The sequence below is a fragment of the Arachis duranensis genome, chromosome 2 (genome assembly GCF_000817695.3).
Source record: "Arachis duranensis cultivar V14167 chromosome 2, aradu.V14167.gnm2.J7QH, whole genome shotgun sequence".
In the NCBI taxonomy this organism is placed as follows: Eukaryota; Viridiplantae; Streptophyta; class Magnoliopsida; order Fabales; family Fabaceae; genus Arachis; species Arachis duranensis.
In genome coordinates, this window is record NC_029773.3 from 21,606,925 (window position 1) to 21,625,029 (window position 18,105).

Sequence of the window (18,105 nt, forward strand, 5' to 3'; positions counted from 1 at the left end):
CCACAACCACACCATTCAACATGGACAACACCACCACTCCACCACCACCTTCCACAACCGCAACCTTGCCGCCATCATCCACTCCCTCTGTGACGCCCACCGTTTCGATGAAGCCCACAACATCTTCTCCCTCTTCCTCTCCTCCGGCTTCCTCCCTGACCACCGCACCTCCAACCGCACCGAACTTGGGCTTGTGCCCTTTCTTTGATCCAAGCTAACCACGGCTTTGTTCCCTCCATTGTCACCTATCACCGCTTAATGGATCACTTTTGCAGGTTCGGTCAACCCCAACAAGCTCACATACTGTTCTTCGACATGAAGGGTAGAGGGCATTGCCCCAATGTGGTTTCTTATACTACTCTCATTAATGGGTACTGCTTAATTGGTGGAATTGGTGATGCCCGCAAGGTGTTTGATGAAATGCTTGATAGTGGTATTGCGGCAAATTCTTTGACTTATAGTGTTTTAGTCGGCGGGTTTCTTAGGATGAGGGATATAGAAGGAGCAAAGGGAATGATGTGCCAGTTATGGGAGAAGATGAGGGTTGAAAGGGAGGCTTCGATGAAGATGGCAGCCTTTGCAAATCTGGTTGATTCTCTGTGTAGGGGAGGGTTCTTCAATGAATTGTTTAGGATAGCCGAGGAGTTTGCATTAGGGGGCAGTTTGTGTGAGGAGGTTGCATATGGACAGATGATAGATTCACTCTGCAAGGTTGGGAGGTATCATGCGGCTGCTAGGATTGTGTATATAATGAGGAAGAGAGGATTAGTTCCGAGTGTAGCATGTTATAATTATATTATACATGGGCTTAGCAAGGATGGTGATTGTATGAGAGCTTATCAGTTATTAGAGGAAGCTGAATTCGGATTCTTGCTTTCTGAGCATACCTACAAGGTGTTGGTGGAAGCTCTTTGCCAAGTGCTGGATGTGGACAAGGCAAGGAAAGTTCTTGAACACATGCTAAGTAGGGAAGGCGTCGACAAGACTAGGATTTACAACACCTATTTAAGAGCTCTTTGTATTGTGGATAATCCAACTGAACTCTTGAATGTGCTTGTGCTCATGCTTCAAAGCCAGTGTCATGCAGATGTGATCACACTTAACACAGTTATCAATGGATTTTGCAAGGTGGGGAGGATTGATGAAGCTCTAACGGTATTACAGGACATGTTGAGTGGTAAATTTTCCGCTCCCAATGTTGTGACCTTCACTACTATAATTTCTGGTTTATTGGACACTGCAAGAGTTGATGAAGCTGTTGAGTTGCTCCATAAAGTAATGCTTGAAAATGGTGTAAGATTGAGTATTGCGACATATAATGCTTTTCTCCGAGGCCTATTCAAACTAAAGAGGCCAAATGATGCATTGAGGGCCTTCAATAATATGGCAAGTAATGGCATTACTGCAGATAGTACCACTTATACTGTTGTGGTAAATGGTCTATGTGAATCTAACCAAATAGATGAAGCGAAGAATTTTTGGCATAATGTTATATGGCCTTCAGGGATTCATGATAATTTTGTTTATGCAGCAATTCTAAAAGGGTTCTGTCGCACCAATAACTTTAATGAAGCTTGTCATTTTTTGTATGAACTGGTAGATTCTGGGGTGTCTCCAAATATATTTAGTTATAATATTGTGATCAATTGTGCTTGCAATCTAGGTTTGAAAAGGGAGGCTTACCATATTGTTAGAGAGATGAAAAGGAATAAACTCACACCTGATTGTGTGACATGGAGGATTCTTGACAAGCTACATGGCAAAGTGAGGACGCACAATCATTTTGAAGATCGAAATTTGTCAGCACTCTATGACAGAGCTTCACTTGGTACTTGATGGATGGTGCTGCCATTTTTTAGACCTTGGTGGGATTGATACCGTCTTGAATTGATGTATGTTGCATGCTTCAATCCTACATTTGTGCCTTTGGACAAGTAATTATTTTTAAATAAAGAAAGCTACATATCATTTACATAATTCAGCATCTCCAAGCCATAAAGTTCATTTTGTTTGTTTTCACTTGTTCTTTAACAAAATCCTTAAAGCATAGAATACTGAAAATGAAAACAGAAACCAAACAATACCGGGCTCTCTTTGCAAGAGCATCTTATGCAGGTTGTGGCCTCCCACACTCAATGTACAATTCCGACGCCCTTTCGAGAGAAGCTCACAACTTCTCTCCAGTTTCTGAGTTCCTTTGCCATATTAGCAGCTGATTCCATGTGCTTAGCTGCATCCCAAGGGCTGGTTTACTTGTCAAGGACACAGAAACACAGAATCCTTTCACAGTGATTATAGAACAACCAGTTATAAATAAGGATACGAAGCAAGCATCTCTTGTCCCTTGGAAGCTTTCTCATATGCTGCTTTTGATCTCTCATAATCCTTGGCAACTCTAAATCGATTAGCTGCCAAAATTAAAGAGTTACATGCTTTAATTTTCATACATCTCTATCTATATTATCAGAATTTAAGGTATGAATAAATAATGTTGTTTTACCAGCCTGTTCATAAAGGGAAGTAGCACTACTCCAATCTGCAGCCTAAAATACTACAAATTTTAAGGACATCCTATCAGACTAGCCACGAAAAAATTTAAATAAATAAAATACCAAAAACAGCAATAAAGATTCAGCAGTCCATCATCCATATTTTACACAAGATTTAATTGGGGAAGGCTGCAAAAGTAAGGAGACAGGGAAACAGATTATCAGCAAAACATTTGCTATGCAGCCGAAAAACTGGAGAACATACAGAGTTAGAAATAAAGAGCATCCAGTCAATTATCAAAGCCTCATGAAAGATGAAATGCTAGAAAAAATAATTAAGAGTGAATTCAAAATCGAAATCAAAAATATTATTAAGAGATGATGTAATTAGAATAATTAGCATATAACAATCATTGAAGTAATCAAAACAAGAGGATGTGAATTTAGTTACAGATCTAAAAGTGAGAAGTTAGAACGCAAATTGAGAAACAGATCGAGGAGGCGAAGGCACGTTAATGGATAAGGAGAAGCTACCAGAGCAAAAGCTCCAGGAAGGAGGAGAAGCTCGCAGGAGCGAAAAACGGCGTTTTGCACGGCGGCAGATTAGACTCTTTCATATTATTTCCATTTCTTAATTGAAAAATTGAAACTTCGAGAAGAAAGAAACTAAATTGAGAGATACCTGAATTGAACTACCGAACTAAAGCAGAGAGCCAGAGTGAGTCCAGACAAGAGAAGAAATGTTGCTTCGACTTCGAGCAGACACGGAAGCAAGACATGGCGAGATCACCCACCAACGAACGCGAGACATGGGGAGGAGCAGAGCAGTAGCGACGGCGCACGGTGAGAAGCAGAGAACCAACGACGGTGCACGATGATCAGAGATAGGGACCACAGAGGGAGAGGAATAAAGAACCAGCGACTTGGTAGAAGGAGGCAAGAACCCTAGCAGAGCCAAATGTCTCGTCTCTTTTGAAACTGATTAAAAGAAAAAGGAAGAATGTGTAAAAAGAAAAAATACAGGGGTAAATGTTTAATTATAAATTCTTCCAAAAATACAAAAACAGAGTGCTATTTATAAATATTTTTATGATGGTTAATGTTACTCCCACATAAAAGTAGGAGTAACGAATCCGCAGCCGTAATTTTATAGCTTATTATTATTTTCATAGTTAATCATAACAAGTTCTTGACCTCAATAAAGGAGAAGAGAGTTCTAATAGAAATAAAAATAAAAAATAAAAAACAGCAATAAAATATACATTGACACACATTTTATATTTATTTTTTTCACCTACCATATCATACACAATATTAGTGATTAGATTATGTAAAATCAACATTTAATATTGAAAAGTGTTTGTTATCATCGTTATTTTAATATTCATTCTCTTTTATAAAAAAAATTTATCTTTTGAGTTATTTATCCAAACGCTACAATTTTAAAATAAGTACTTTTATAACTAAAAATCCAAACACAAAATAACTTATTTATAAGCTGCTATTAATAAAATTTCTTATATTTTAATCTCATTTTCTAAAAAAACTTATTTAAATTATTTACCAATTGGGCTTGAAACATAAATCTAAAGTTACTATCGAGGGAGAAGAAGAGAACAGCCACCAGACACATGCACAATGCGTGTCCCATGGTACCCAAATCTAAGGCTCAGATTAAATTATGAGAGTTTGATTTCTTGTAATTCAAATCTAGTCATTCGATTGTTGAACGCGTGTCCCATGGAACCAAAAACATGAGGCTCCTATTTGTTGGGATGAAGCTGTCCTCCAGACTGGTTAACACACCAAGTTTCAATGGTTAAAATATATACTATTGTGCTGTCAATATCAAAATTAAAAAATACAAAAAGAAAATTTAAATGTTTGTTATGATACAATGTAAAATGTATCTAATGTTTAAAAAATATACATTACGACACCGTAAATATTTAGTCATATTTCAAGAATGAGACCTAAAAGGGTTAATCACTATGATGAGCAAAAAGTAGAGTTCATGGATATCAGCGCGTCGGATCGTTCAAGTAATATTACGGTGAGTGGATATCATTTTCACGAGAATTAACAGAATTGAGCACGCAAATATAAAATTATACTAATTAGATCAATAAAACTTAGAACTGTTGAGTGCTGAAATCTTGAAGACTTGTTGGAAGAGTAAAATCTTGAAGAAACTTGAAGACTAGGGTTTTAACTTGCTTGAGACAGTACATGTGATTGTTAGAGGAAAATATATATGATGGAGAAGTCAAGGGTTTTGGAGAGGCTTAAGTCTTCAGAAGAATTAAACTTAGTTTTCTCTGTTCAAAGCAAGCAAGGATCGTTTACGACGAATCTTAATTAACCAATTTTCAATTCCTTGACTCCTCAGTTTTTCCTTAGTTAATCAAAAGCCAATGTCTTGGTTAGTTGATTAACCGAAGTTAAGTACAAAAATTGATTCAATTCCACATAAGATTCAAGAATAGTCCTTAAGTCGGATTATATGTCATGTAACCAAGCTAGTTCTGTCCAATTGAATCTTATATGAAAACACAATTTTCGAAAATCGTCCTAATCTGAATTATATGTCATGTATTCAAGAGTAGGGTAAAAAAAGTCATTTGCTGTGTCGCACACTTTTAAAACGCTATGTCTAGTCAATTTAGAAAGAGTTTTCAAGTACAATTTGGATATATGCTTTGTCGAATCAGTAAGTGAATTCAAAATAGGATTAGCAACCATTCAACACTACTAATTCTTTAAGGATGAAGAATGAAATACTCAATCATAAACAGATCAATGCAAGCTTTAAAATAGAAAGAAACTTAGATTAATAATTCATAGAAACAAAAACAAAGCCCCTAACCCTTTGACAAAGAATTAGTGATTCATGAAGAATGCAAAAACACAAAGATGAAAAATCTGCGGAGAAAGCTCGATGCCTCCTTTGTGAATGTAATTCACTTGTTATACCTAGGTTTTTCTAATTTAAATTCAAATTGTAATTTTATCTTAATAAGAATAATTAAGATCATCTCTAATTAATTTAAATCTTAAATGTCAAAATAGAATTAAAAGAAATTCAGAACTAATTAATTACAAAATCTTCTTTAATCTTCAAAATTAAAATAAAATCTTTAAGGTTAGACTTGTGATGAGTCAACATCAGACAAGACAAATTTAGGCTAGTGTGGCACACCCATGACTCCTTGTGGCACACCTAAATTGGACAATACTCCCAGGGCCTGAAATTGGGTTAGGGTGTGGCACGCCCACTGCTCTCCCGTGGCACGCCCTTGCCTGATTCCATAGGGCATGGCATGCTCTTGTGTTCTTTTTCATGGGCATGACACTCCCCTCTTTCTTGTGTTAGAGCATGGCATGCATGGTGCCTGGCATGGCATATTGGGTGACTTCTCCTGAGGGCATGGCACGACTGGACTTGATGATGCTAGGGCGTGGCACACCCTCTTTCCTCTCCTCCAAGGCATGGCACTCCCTGTTCTATGCTTCTTTGTATGGCTTGATCCTTGTATTATTGGCTCGTGGTTCTTCATGCTAAACTTGCTCCTTGATTAACCTTTAATTTGCCACTTGATTTACCTGTCTTTTAATCATAATTCCTTAAAAATACTTAGCAAATATCTTAATAGTACAAAACACTTAAAAGTGACAAGATTAGAAGATAAGACTGTAATTAAACCAAAGAAAACAATGAATGAAAGTAAGAAAAACAACTAATGATGTGAGCACATCACAATGCCAAACTTAAAACTTTGCTTGCCCTCAAGCAAAAGGAAAAGGAAAGAAAATAATTGAATGGAAGAGAATTGAATCTTCTTGAAGTTCATGTTCTTCTTGAGGGTGGGGTTTAGCAAACCATGTGATTATAAATAGATTCTCTTCTTTCTTAATGAATATTGAAGTCTTGAGAGTGAGGAATCCTTTAGAACTGAAGCTTGGATGATAATATGAGATTTCTTTCCTTTAGCTTTGATTGATTCTTGAATTCTTTATTTATAATAGAGAGAGCCTTTTGGTTGACAACTCTAAGTGTTCAGTCTCAAGACAACTTTTGATAGTGGACTTTTGATCAATAATCCCGGGCTAGTTGATCCAAGTTACCGGGTGATAAAGCACTCCACATATCTAGTTACCCAAGCCTCTTCTTGACACGGTCGCACCACAAGCATATAGCTAAAGACTTTAAATTCCCAGACATCGATGTCTAGAGTCTCTTTGGGCTTCTAAATATTTTGTCTCAAGGAAATTCTTAATTGTGGGCTTTGGATCGATAATTCCGGATCAGTTGGCCCATGTTACCGGGTGACGAAGCACCCCTCGGATCTAATTACCGGAGCCCTATCCTTGGATAATCAATACCACAAACACATAACTAGGCTCTTTAACCATTGATACTCAGAGATTTGCAACTTTGATTTTCTTTTGATCTTTTCATTTTTCTTTTTTTTCTTTGCTATTTAACCAGTGAACCGCCAAAACTGACCAGCTTTTTTCTAGGATTTTTGGTTCGGGTATATAAGCTCTAACGCGTCATTCCCACGCCACCCCCACCTATTTCTCTCATCTTTGAGAATCAGAAACCTTACCCTAACCTAAACCCAGCCTCCAGCCCACCATCATAATCTCCCATGGCCGAACTCTTCCTCTCCGGTAGATGGTGCTTTCGCTGCCGGCGGGAATCATGGGTGCCATCGCGCTCTTCTCATCGCCAATCCCTTCTCATCTTTCCTCTTCTCGTTACTGTCGCACGAAGGAAGCGTTGACCCCGTGGCATCACTATTGCGAAGGTTGCCCGGTCGATCGTCATCTCTTCAAGCGCGCGCTCTCTCTCTCACTCACTCTCTCTGTGTCTGAGCTTCGAGCTCTCTATCGCTCTCTGTTAGTTATATGATCTTCACTTCTCAGTTGCAATTTGTATTCCAACCTTACACACACATGTGCAATATCCACATAGAAGTACAGAGCATATGTGTTAATATATAGAACCTCAAATGAAATGGTAGATTGTACAAGATATACACATACATCACTGTTATCAATAACATGTTGACAATTTGGACAAGTTCTAGTAGGATTGCTTTTCTATAAAACTTTCCCACTTGCTCCAGATGCACTCTTTATTTTGGTTGCAATTCTACTTTTTGTCAGTCAATAGTCATGTATATATGTTTAACAGGATTTTGTGAAAGTTGAAAACTTATTTGTTAACGATTTTTTGATAGTAGAACATTATGTGTTTGTCACTATGTGCGCTTTGATTATTTTGAGTTATGAATTTTGATGTTTGAAATTGTTTGTGAACTTCTAATATTAAATTATAGATAATTTATTATGTGAAATTGTGAAATTTTGAATTTTATTAAGTTAGAAATTATTGAATTTATATATTTATATACATAGGTTTTCTATTTTTTTTTAATATTTAATTAAATCGGTTGAATCCCGGTTGAATTTTTGTCGAATCAGTGAACCATTAAACCAGTGACCTTACCGGTTTATTGATCGGTTTGGTTTTCGTAACTTTGAGAAAACCGCTGCTAGTGTTAGGGTTATAACTTTATTGGGTAAGAAACTCAAAATCATTAAAAGGCATATCTATATTTTTTAAATTTTTATTTTTTATTTAATTAATATGTGGTCGGGTCCACAAGTTGGTTCGGATTCCGAACTCCATAACCGTTACCCGAACTAATTACTAGAGAGAGGCATTGGTTTGATTCGGACCGGATCCAATTACCTGTTAGTTCTAGAACCAATTTAATTAGTTTGGTTCAGATTCAGATAGATAATAAGATACCCACTATCCGTACTCAACCCTACTATACATACAATATAGCTTAATATATTTAATTAGTTCTTCCAAAGATGTCCGATTAAAATAACTGAGGACAAAAAGGACACATACAAGGACAGTGTCTACTTTAGTACCGGGTATTACTATTTACTACTACCATAGATAAGCCAATAGTGGCTCATAAATCGGAATAAAGTTGCTTACAATGTTCAAATCAACAAGGTGTTTTGGCCTTTTGGGGGTTTGGGACAAGTATTAACTCCATTTCAGTAAAAAGGATCATATCCAGCTATAAGCCCGTACTTGATTTGTTCTGAACTTGTTATTATAATTAGAGTTAAGTACGATTTTGATTCTCAATGTAGAGATCGAAAATCGATTTTGTCTCTGACCTTTTTTTGCTACAAAATGGTCTCCAAAATTTCAGTTTATTTTAAAATTATCCTTTTTTACCAATTTTATTTTTTTATTACTAAATTACCCTTCATTAAAAAATTATAAAAAATTATAAAATAAAAAAAAGAAAGAAAACAAAAGGGAAGGGGAAGGGGGAATCACGCAGAGGGTGGGGGCAGGGAAGAAGAAGGGGGAAGGAGAAGGGGGGAGGACATGCCAGCGAAACCACCGAAACCACCATCCACCACCGCTACAGCTCCTCTCCGTCGTCGCACCAGTACAAATGCAGTTCGCTGGCGTCACCGCTGGCTTGGATTCGCATCACTGCAAGTAGAGAAAGAGAGAAAGAGAAGCGGAGAGGAAGAGAAGAGAAGCACGAAGGCGCTGATGAAGACCGCGTCCAGCCACGTCCTGCTGTCGTCCTCATCGCGAACCGCCGTCATCAGTCGCGCTCGAGCCTTGTCCCGTCGCCGCCATTGGAGTGAGGTCCCGTCGCTATCGAGCCCTGTTGTTGCTTCTGCTTTTCTGCTTATGCTTTCTGCCTTCTGCTTCTATTTCTGTTTTTATTTTTGCTTTTGTTGTTGCTTCATCATTGTTGATTCACCATTATTGATTCACCCTTCACAATTGTTGTTGTTAATTTATTATTGGTGATACTGCTTCTGATTATAGTAAATTAGTAATTGCTTCTGATTATAGTAATTGCATGATGATGATTTTTTTGTTTTCTGAGTTCTGAGTTCTGCATCTGGGTTCTTGTTTTTCTGGTTCTTGTTTTTCTTGGTTCTTGACGATGATGATAATGATTTTCTAGTGTTTCTTTTGATGATGATGTTTTTGGATTCTTCTTCTTCTGGGTTTTTGTTGTTGTTGATCTTCTGATTTCATTATCTTCTGGGTTCTTGGTTTTGTTGTTGTCCTTTTGCTAATTTCATTATCCAATTATTGTTATTGTTGTTGTTGTGCTTCTGGTTGATTGTTTTATTGGTGTTGCTTCTGCTTTTGCTCCAACGTCTGGTTTAGCTTCTGGTTCTGCGTTAGTTGATTTTGGGAAGAAGGGGGAATGACATTTTTGTCCGAAGGACGATTTTAAAACTAAGTTAAATCTTTGGAATTATTTTGTAGTGAAAAAAGGTCGAGGACGAAAAAAATTTTCAACCCTTATTTTAAGGACCAAAATCGTACTTAATCCTTATAATTATAAAGGTAATTTGTTGTTCTAAACTTTTGGCTATTGTTGATTTATTCTCTTTGTTTAGCTCTGATGCTCTTAGCTCTGATACTCTTATAAAATTATTCCCGATAATTGAATCTTCAAATGTCAGGAACTTATAAGATATTATCAAATATATTTTTATTTCGGCGCAAATAGATATTTTTTAAAAATTATTTTTTATTCAGCTTTTAGAGTAAAAAAAAATAAAAAATAAATAACTTTCATTTTATATTAATTGTAAAAGTAGGTATAAAAAATTTAAAATAATATATTATTAAATTTAAAGGTTGACCAAAAGTTAAAATTTAAATGAAAAATAACATTTTCGTTTTTCTATTTATTGTTGTTTTTTTTTTGGTCAGGTATTTTTTGTTGTTAAACTCGCCAATTAATTCGTAAACTTGGACAGATATTAGTTTTGAGTAAATGCCCAAAATAGTCCCTGAATTTTAAATCGGTATTCAATTTAGTCCTTAATTTTTCTAAATGACCTCTGCCGTCTGCCGTTCGTCGCCGTTCTCCGCCGGTCGCCTGCGTTCTCCTTCGTCTGCTCGGCTTCGCGCACAGACGCACGTCGCTCTCTACTCTCTGCTTTGCCTCTCCTTACTTTCGCATTCTCGCTCTCTGTTCTGCTTTGATGCACGTCGAATCTCTGCCGTCCGCCGCGCTGCCGTCGTTCGTTCGTCCATAGCCGCACACGTCCAGACGTCCCTGCACGACTGCGCCGTTTCCCTGCCTGCACAACTGCGCTGCTTCTCCGCTCCATTCAGGTATGGTTTTTAAAAACAATTTCATAGTTGTTACTTGAGTTTCTTGCTGACTTACTGCATTTTTAGTTGTTAGTTGTTACTGACTTAAATTTTTTAGTTGTTCTGTGATAGTCTGAACTCTGCTTGTCTGAATTCTGATAATTGTTAATTCATTTTTCATAATTGTAATTTGCAAGGGAAAAAAGGTTGAATTTATTTTAGTTCTGTTGGAGAATGATGTTGATTCATGTCACTGAAAGCTATTGCAGTTGCAATTTTAGCAAATTACAGTGTTACTGTATGTGTTCTAGAACTTGTTATAATTGTAGTACTATTTTAACTTATTATGTGTTTTGAGGTTGAAATTGTTAATTTTGAATGCCTATATTTGAGTAAATATATATTATATATTATATACATATTTTTAAAAAAAATCATAATAGGTAAACTTGTGTATGAGTCTATGAGTCGAGTCTAGGTCAGTTCCACGAGTATATTTATACTCGCGTGTTTGATAACCTTGCTTATATCAACCCTTGGAAAAAGAATATCAAAGCTTGTATACGGTGTACTGGTTCTTTCTATTTTTTTATTTTTTTTTATTTTATTATTTTCCTGAAGGAGAAAATTGATTTAGGTTGCTTGGTGAAGTTTCTGTTATGAATTTCTACTTCCTGATATGTTTCTAATTATCAATGTATTTGGACTTGAAATATCAGTAGTGGTTCTACAATCAATTTCGATTAGATCTATGTAGGGATTGGCTTCATATTGGCATACTTGGGGAACTTTTACCCCGTGAAGATTAAAGAATGCTCTGCTTGATAAAAGGCATACACTGAGTTTGAATTCGTAGTAAAATCTGTAAAGAATGATTAAAGGCCCGGTTTTCACCCGGTATAATTGTGGCTATAAAGTGTTTAGGTTTCATTGTATCTCGGACCAGGTTAGGGTCTAAAAAATAGGCCTGGTAGGCTGGTACATATTTAGGGCCGGGCCTACCTGGGTTAGGACAAACCCGGTTTTACCCGGCCCATATACACCCTTGGCCTAATCTAGGTAAGTCCCATCTAATGTCTCTATCTTTGTAATATTTCCCTTCATGACTACTAGTCCAATAAATCTTTTTGCTACTGATATTTCCTCCACTCTATTTGTAAATCCCGTTAACCTTGTCAGCCTTAGTTGCTGCAGTTCCCTGTACTTAGTTGCTTACTTTAAGTATGAAAACTTTGTCCTTGAACCCCAATATGAATAACTCTTAGGATCAATCTGCATCCAAAATAGTGATGAACATATATCAGTTAATTAGTTAAGAGATACTGCAAAAAAGCAATAGTATGATACGATTCATTAATTAACTGATTAACCTACCGTAAAAGAAAGTTGCTCCAAGGCAGGGCATAATTTCAAGGAGGAGACTAAGGCATTGATGCTCTTCAGCTCTTTTCATCCTTATGGCTTCTTGGCCAACACTGCTCCTTTAATTCGTAGAGTATGAAGTTACCACTTGAAGGAGAAGTTGATGGCCATATAAGTGCCCACAATAAAACCATTTGGACTTAAAAAAGTTGGTTTTATTTGACTAACATCACCTTAATGCTGGATTACTGAGTATGGTTCAGTGGTTCAGAAATTGGGTTTTCTCAATTCCTGAAATTAAGGAATTGTTCTTTCATTTTAGTTGAATTGTTCTTGCAATTGTAGCCTTTTAAGTTTTAGCATGCATGATTAGTAACTTTCATTGATAAATCTGAAATTTTGCAGATCTACAGTAAGAAAAATTGGACAGCTGTAGACATATACTCACCATTGAGAAAAGATGTCAGGTGGGTTAACCTGGAGGCACCATGCCGTAATTCAAGCTTTGTTGTCACGAGGTCCACTCAAAGAGAACGATTTGCACTCAATGTTCAAGGAACTCACTAAGAAAAGCCCAGGTTTTGTTTTTTAAAATTTTATAGTTTACATTAAAAAAATCAAACATGGTTTTTGAAGTTAAGTTCTAAACTTATGATCCAGTCTAGTGTGGTATGATGAACACTAAGAATGAAGTTGAGAGTTTTTAAATAATGACTAACGAACCATCTCTACCAAAAGCTCAAGTGTTGGGTAAAGGCATGAATGTTTTATATCTATTATCTAGCATGTGAACTCAAATTAGAGTTTCTGTTTGGCTAGAGTGTGGAAAATTCATGCTGAAATTTAACTTCTATTTAGAAGAATGAGAGATCAAGAATCAAACTTTAGACTTCTTGATCATAGAGCCTTTGATAGGTTATCATGAATAATCTCTCACCAAAAGCTCAAGTAGATGGAAGAAAAGGGCTGAAATGGTTTTGTATCTTCCAACTAGAAAGGGTTCCTCTTGTGATTAATTTTTTCATTTTTTGATTTGTAGTTTGGAATATTTGCATTTCATGTGTATTTGTTAACTTGTTTTTTTCTCATGACCTTAATGGCAATTACCTCGGTGTAGGCACTGATCGGAAGCTATTTGATGAGTTTATTCTGAAGATAAATATGGAACTTACTTTTGTTAATTTTGAGTTGCGTGCCTGCATAGATCAATATGATGGCCAAATCTATTATGGTGTGGTCAATACAGTCTCTGACGAACAATCAAAGCTTGGAACGAAGTATACAATCCCTGAAATTGCTTTTTATAAGGCTCTTGTAAGTTTAGCTGTACTTGCAAGTGTTTCTCCAATCTCTATTTGTGTGTGCTATGTAGAACAAGTACTAGGTTCTGTAAATATCTTTGCATGAGATGTTGAATATTTGTGTGTAGCAATTGTGTGAATATCAAAAATCATTGGTACAGTGTGTAATTCATTTGAAGTGAGAGTAATATGTATGTATTTAGGATTGATATATGTGGGAAAGATTGAAATCTAATGATTAAGGATTGAAATTTGTTTGAGTCTAGGTTGCTTTTGTTAGACCTGGTCACATGGAATAGTGGGGTAATCAAATCATATATTATATATAATGTATCATAAACAGGATGTCTTTGTGTGAGATCGGAGAAGTAAGAAATTAGCTAGAAATTTTCCTTTGTAGCATCCAGAAACTGCAAATACCTTACACCATCCTATATTATCCCTCATTGGTTACTTAATCCTTGAATTCAGGGACCTTCTAGATCCCAAGGTAAGGATTTAATAATAACTAATTTGATTCAGACCTCGCACTTGATGTATGAACCATATCGGTTGAATACTGAGAAGAGAGATGGGAGAGTGATATGAATATTATTTATTTATTTATTTTGGTAAATTAATGGGGATAATTATTATTTTGCTATTCAATGACAAACAACAGATGGAAGTGATAGCACAAGATGCCATGGCAAGTGGTGTTGTATCTAGCATTGATGCTCTGAATCTTCGTTTGGACAGTCAGGTTACAAATAGATACCTACACTTTTTGCTCATAAAAAATTGGATCTGTTTACATTTATAGCTGTAAATGCTTGAGATGTACAAATATGTTGGAAATTTAGAAATGTCTATACTGTATCTTATAGTATCACATAATGTCTCATATCATATCTTAAAATATTACATTATCTAAGTTTATCTCTTAGATTCATGTTTATATTTCCTTATACTTCAGATTTGTTTCTTCATCTAAATAAGATTTGGTTTTGTAATATTATTATAAATAGGGAATAGTGCTTTGTATTTTGTTTTTGTATCATAGCACAGCATACTCAAGAATACCACACCTATATATTTTTATACTACTGATAGTCTTAATTTTCTCTTCTATTTTTCCTTTACTGCCTAAAGTCCATAATCTCAATATGGTATAAGAGTGGTGCTATCTTTTGTGGTTTATGTGACTATTATGCTAGAGTTTCATACAAATTGAACCTCTTCTATTTTTTCTTCAGTGTTTCTCCTGTATTTGGCTACCCAATATTTTTCTTGTGGCTTGTCTTCTATTACATTTCTTTTTTGGTCTGTCTTTGTTATTTTTGGTGCTCTTTTTGTGTTAGAGCTATGATTCTCGTACGTTATATAATTATAAATAGCGATTGGACCTTTGCATTTTGTATCAACACCTCATCACATTAGAATAGTCGCACCCATATATTTTCATATTAATCAGCCCTTGTCATCTTTTTTTCTTCCTTTCCTACATGTAGCTCAATCTGAACATGATCAATCAATGATAAACATCACTAATTTATCATTAAATTGGATAGTGAGAATACAGTTAACAAATTGTGGGACATTATCCCCAATTTTCATCTTTCAAATATTGTTTGGTCTCATCCCACTAATTCGACTCCACTTTCATTGTCATGCTTTACTTGACTGTGAAGCCCTTCTCAATTAACACACATGAATTTATTTCACCATTCTCTCCCTGCATCAACTAGGCCTATCACATTAAGTAAATGTATGCATTAACTGAGGCACTAGCTCTTTGATGTGGACAATCCAACATGTCATGGCATGGGGGTTCGACTATATTTTTATGTTGGTTGTCGAAGACCTAATACAACCCTCCTCCTTTATCCGGGCTTGGGACCGGTTATGTACCGCAAGTGTAACATAGATTAAAATGGTTTAGATTAAAAAATGACCTTGTTACAATCCTATTATTATTTGTAAATCATTTTGTGGCACCTCTATGAAATTGGGCATATCTTGCCGTCCTATCATAAAGAACATAACATATTCTTTATAGATCAAATAACACAATTCAAACTCCTTCCTCTATTAGAGCCTTTAATGAACTTGTTTCTGTGCCATATCTTTTGACTTGTCTAAACATTGAAGGCCATCAAGTTTTCTGGTTTCTTTATTTGACTTTTCACTAAACCGCTACAATAGCAATATAGTCTTAATGGAATTTAGCAAAATAGGTTATTTGATGGCAAGTCTTTTTGTCGTAATTCACTGCCAGTAACTTATTTTTCATAGCATCATTAATGATGTACCTTTGTTCTCTAAATAATTGTTAGTCTCACTGTTTCTAGTTCTTTGGTGGCTGAAATTATTTTTGTCGTGAAGGATTTCAAGCCACCATAGATGCCACAACACGGTGATTATTGAACATCTAATAACTGAGGCTACCTCCGTCACAACAATTTACACGCTAGTCCCAAGAGGCCAAGATACAAAACTTAGTATATCTTATTTGAACACAACTGCAAAGAACTAGTTTTTCAGTGAGGGATCCGTCATTTTTCAATACTAATTCTGTGTGCACTTCCAAGCATAAAAATTTCTGTCAGATAACGGAGTTTGTGTGCCGAGATTATATTGTACCACTTCCTGGGTAGTTGCATTCAATCTATGAAAAAGGTCTCACATTTTTGCACTAGCATCAATGCATACTGGTACTGTGGTAGAAGGGACTTCTATTTGCTGATTTTTTTTTGTGTGTTATATTTTTTTAAAAACTTTTGTGCTTCAGTATTGAAGGACTTTTTCACTGTGAATATCAATATAAGTGTGTTTACATACCAGCTTCGTATCAATTGTAAATGTTGACTATGGCGATAACATTAAGTTGTCTTTCTATAGGTTTCGATCGCGATAGATCCACAATCCCAAGGAAGCCAATCCAATATCCCACATCCATTGAAAACTTTCACAAAAATTCAGAAGGAAAAGGCACTAGATGACCTTGTGAGGGATAGGTGGCTTCATGTGACTGAAGATGGTCATATCAAACTTGGAGTGAAGTCATTTCTTGATCTTCGCAGTTGGTTTCGGAATAATGACATTCCATCATGTCAAGTTTGCAATGAAGCTGGTGTAAAGGTTATCCTGTTTGTGACAGTTCCTTCTTTTTCTGTCATTGGTTTTGATTGTGTTGCATTGGCATTTGACTTTCTGCTTATCCTTTTTCTGGAATCTATGCATTGTAAATTTTAAGTGGGAATTCCAAAAGAAGAAATCTTGATAAAATTATAATTTGGTTAGAAACAATCAAGTGGTTCATTAAATTGATAAGTGTTGTGTGCTTATTTTATTGTTGAAAACTATTTGAGTACCGTTTGGGCAAGTTGAGTTATACAGTTATAATTTCTTCTACATGGTGATGCTGTCTGAATTGTATTACCAATACGGAGATATATATTTCTGATCCATCCTGTTTGAACCACTGATAAGATCCCAAGACAATAGTAGCTAGACATGTTATGTAGTAGAATTGTGGGAAGAAAAAACAATAGAAATTGAAAATTTGAATTATATACTTAGCATCAATAATACTTGCAACACATTATTTCTCTTTTGCGTCTGATTATTCATTAGTTAATATGACAGGCCGAGTTATGCCGAAACGAAAATTGTACAGTAAGAATTCATCACTACTGCCTCAAGCAACTTTTTTCCCGAAGAAAGGTATTATTTTCTTGTTGCAAGTTTATAATGTTCCCTTTTTTTTTTTCAATTCATTTTGTTTATAAAATGAATATTTTTTGTTTTATCTTTACCACTAATTCATGTTTAGGTGGAAAAAGTTTGCCCAAGTTGTGGTACCTCATGGCCATATACAGTACCCAAGACAGAAGCTGTGGAAACTGAAGATGAGAATGAACCCGGAGGAAGCCGACAAGCTACTGGTTCTAGAAGAACCAGGCAAGCCGTGGCAACTGAAGTTGAGAATAAACCTCGAGGAAGCCAACAAGCTACTGGTTCTAGAAGAACCAGGCAAGCCGTGGCAACTGAAGATGGGCATGAACCTCGAGGAAGCAAACTACCAACTGGTTCTAGAAGAACGAGGCAAAGAACCAATACGAATTCTGGGGATGAAGCGGCTGAATCATGTGATGAGAATGTGCCAAATGAACGCACCGGAAGCCAACATGGTAATGAAATGACACGCAAAAGGGGTAAAACTCATAGAAGTGGCGATGCAAATGTGGGAATATCTGCTGAATCTCAATCCCAATCTTTACCCGGCGTTCCCGGTACAAGGAGAGTAACCCGAAGCTCTTCTCGTCTCCAGTAAATCAACAATGGAATGTTAAGAGCACTGTATATTTTGGTGTTGACAGATGCTAACTTTGCTGAACCCAATGGATATATGAATAGGCACTGTGATGTAGTTCGTAGGGAGCATTTCAAAACCCAGCATTATTCTTAGAATGACCAGTAAATATTTATGCTGTTTATCATTTAGCCATGTAATGTGAACTTTTTCACATGATTTGGTTATGCAAGTGTCCAAGAATAACTCCTTTTTCTTTTCAGTGTCGTAACAAAACTTACAAGAGATGACAGGAGGACTAACACCACGTACGAATATATTCTTCAAGAACTAATCATTGAAATTTTTTTTCGGAATTAATTTGATACATGGCTGATCTTTCGGAACTTAATTGACTATTAACTCTAGGAATTTTTTTGACTATTAACTTCAGTTTTAATACGTTCTTTAGAATAGATATTTTTTTTTTGGTAATTAACG

At 35.9% G+C, this 18,105-nt stretch overlaps 2 protein-coding genes and 1 long non-coding RNA gene across 3 annotated transcripts; 2 read left to right on the forward strand and 1 right to left on the reverse strand.

The window, feature by feature from the left end:
- The first annotated feature begins 192 nt into the window (after nucleotides 1-192).
- LOC107473961 (pentatricopeptide repeat-containing protein At3g18020-like) lies at nucleotides 193-1,860 on the forward strand. The gene is made up of 2 exons (XM_052257484.1): nucleotides 193-1,177; nucleotides 1,664-1,860. Exons 1-2 carry the CDS (start codon nucleotides 259-261, stop codon nucleotides 1,834-1,836), a joined length of 1,092 nt encoding a protein of 363 aa, XP_052113444.1. The 5' UTR covers nucleotides 193-258; the 3' UTR covers nucleotides 1,837-1,860.
- Nucleotides 1,861-2,090: 230 nt separating this feature from the next.
- LOC110277680 (uncharacterized) lies at nucleotides 2,091-3,578 on the reverse strand. The gene is made up of 4 exons (XR_008005973.1): nucleotides 3,172-3,578; nucleotides 2,501-2,678; nucleotides 2,324-2,408; nucleotides 2,091-2,244 (listed from the first exon to the last, which is right to left on the reverse strand). It is a non-coding gene; the product is annotated as an uncharacterized LOC110277680 (long non-coding RNA).
- A 6,834-nt stretch (nucleotides 3,579-10,412) lies between these two features.
- Nucleotides 10,413-17,883, forward strand: LOC107473958 (uncharacterized). The gene is made up of 7 exons (XM_016093554.3): nucleotides 10,413-10,689; nucleotides 12,436-12,608; nucleotides 13,148-13,344; nucleotides 13,993-14,073; nucleotides 16,212-16,451; nucleotides 16,959-17,036; nucleotides 17,146-17,883. The coding sequence occupies exons 2-7, from the start codon at nucleotides 12,491-12,493 to the stop codon at nucleotides 17,644-17,646; spliced, it is 1,215 nt and encodes a 404-aa protein (XP_015949040.1). The 5' UTR covers nucleotides 10,413-10,689; nucleotides 12,436-12,490; the 3' UTR covers nucleotides 17,647-17,883.
- Nucleotides 17,884-18,105: the final 222 nt, after the last annotated feature.

Bases quoted from the DNA above. Each gene is read 5' to 3' on its own strand.
- LOC107473961 (XM_052257484.1), top strand. From the start codon at position 259: ATGGATCACTTTTGCAGGTTCGGTCAACCCCAACAAGCTCACATACTG. The intron at 1,178-1,663 runs GTAAATTTTCCG...CTTGCAATCTAG, and splicing joins ATTACAGGACATGTTGAGTG to GTTTGAAAAGGGAGGCTTAC.
- LOC107473958 (XM_016093554.3), top strand. From the start codon at position 12,491: ATGTCAGGTGGGTTAACCTGGAGGCACCATGCCGTAATTCAAGCTTTG. The intron at 16,452-16,958 runs GTTATCCTGTTT...TTAATATGACAG, and splicing joins GCAATGAAGCTGGTGTAAAG to GCCGAGTTATGCCGAAACGA. The intron at 17,037-17,145 runs GTATTATTTTCT...ATTCATGTTTAG, and splicing joins AACTTTTTTCCCGAAGAAAG to GTGGAAAAAGTTTGCCCAAG.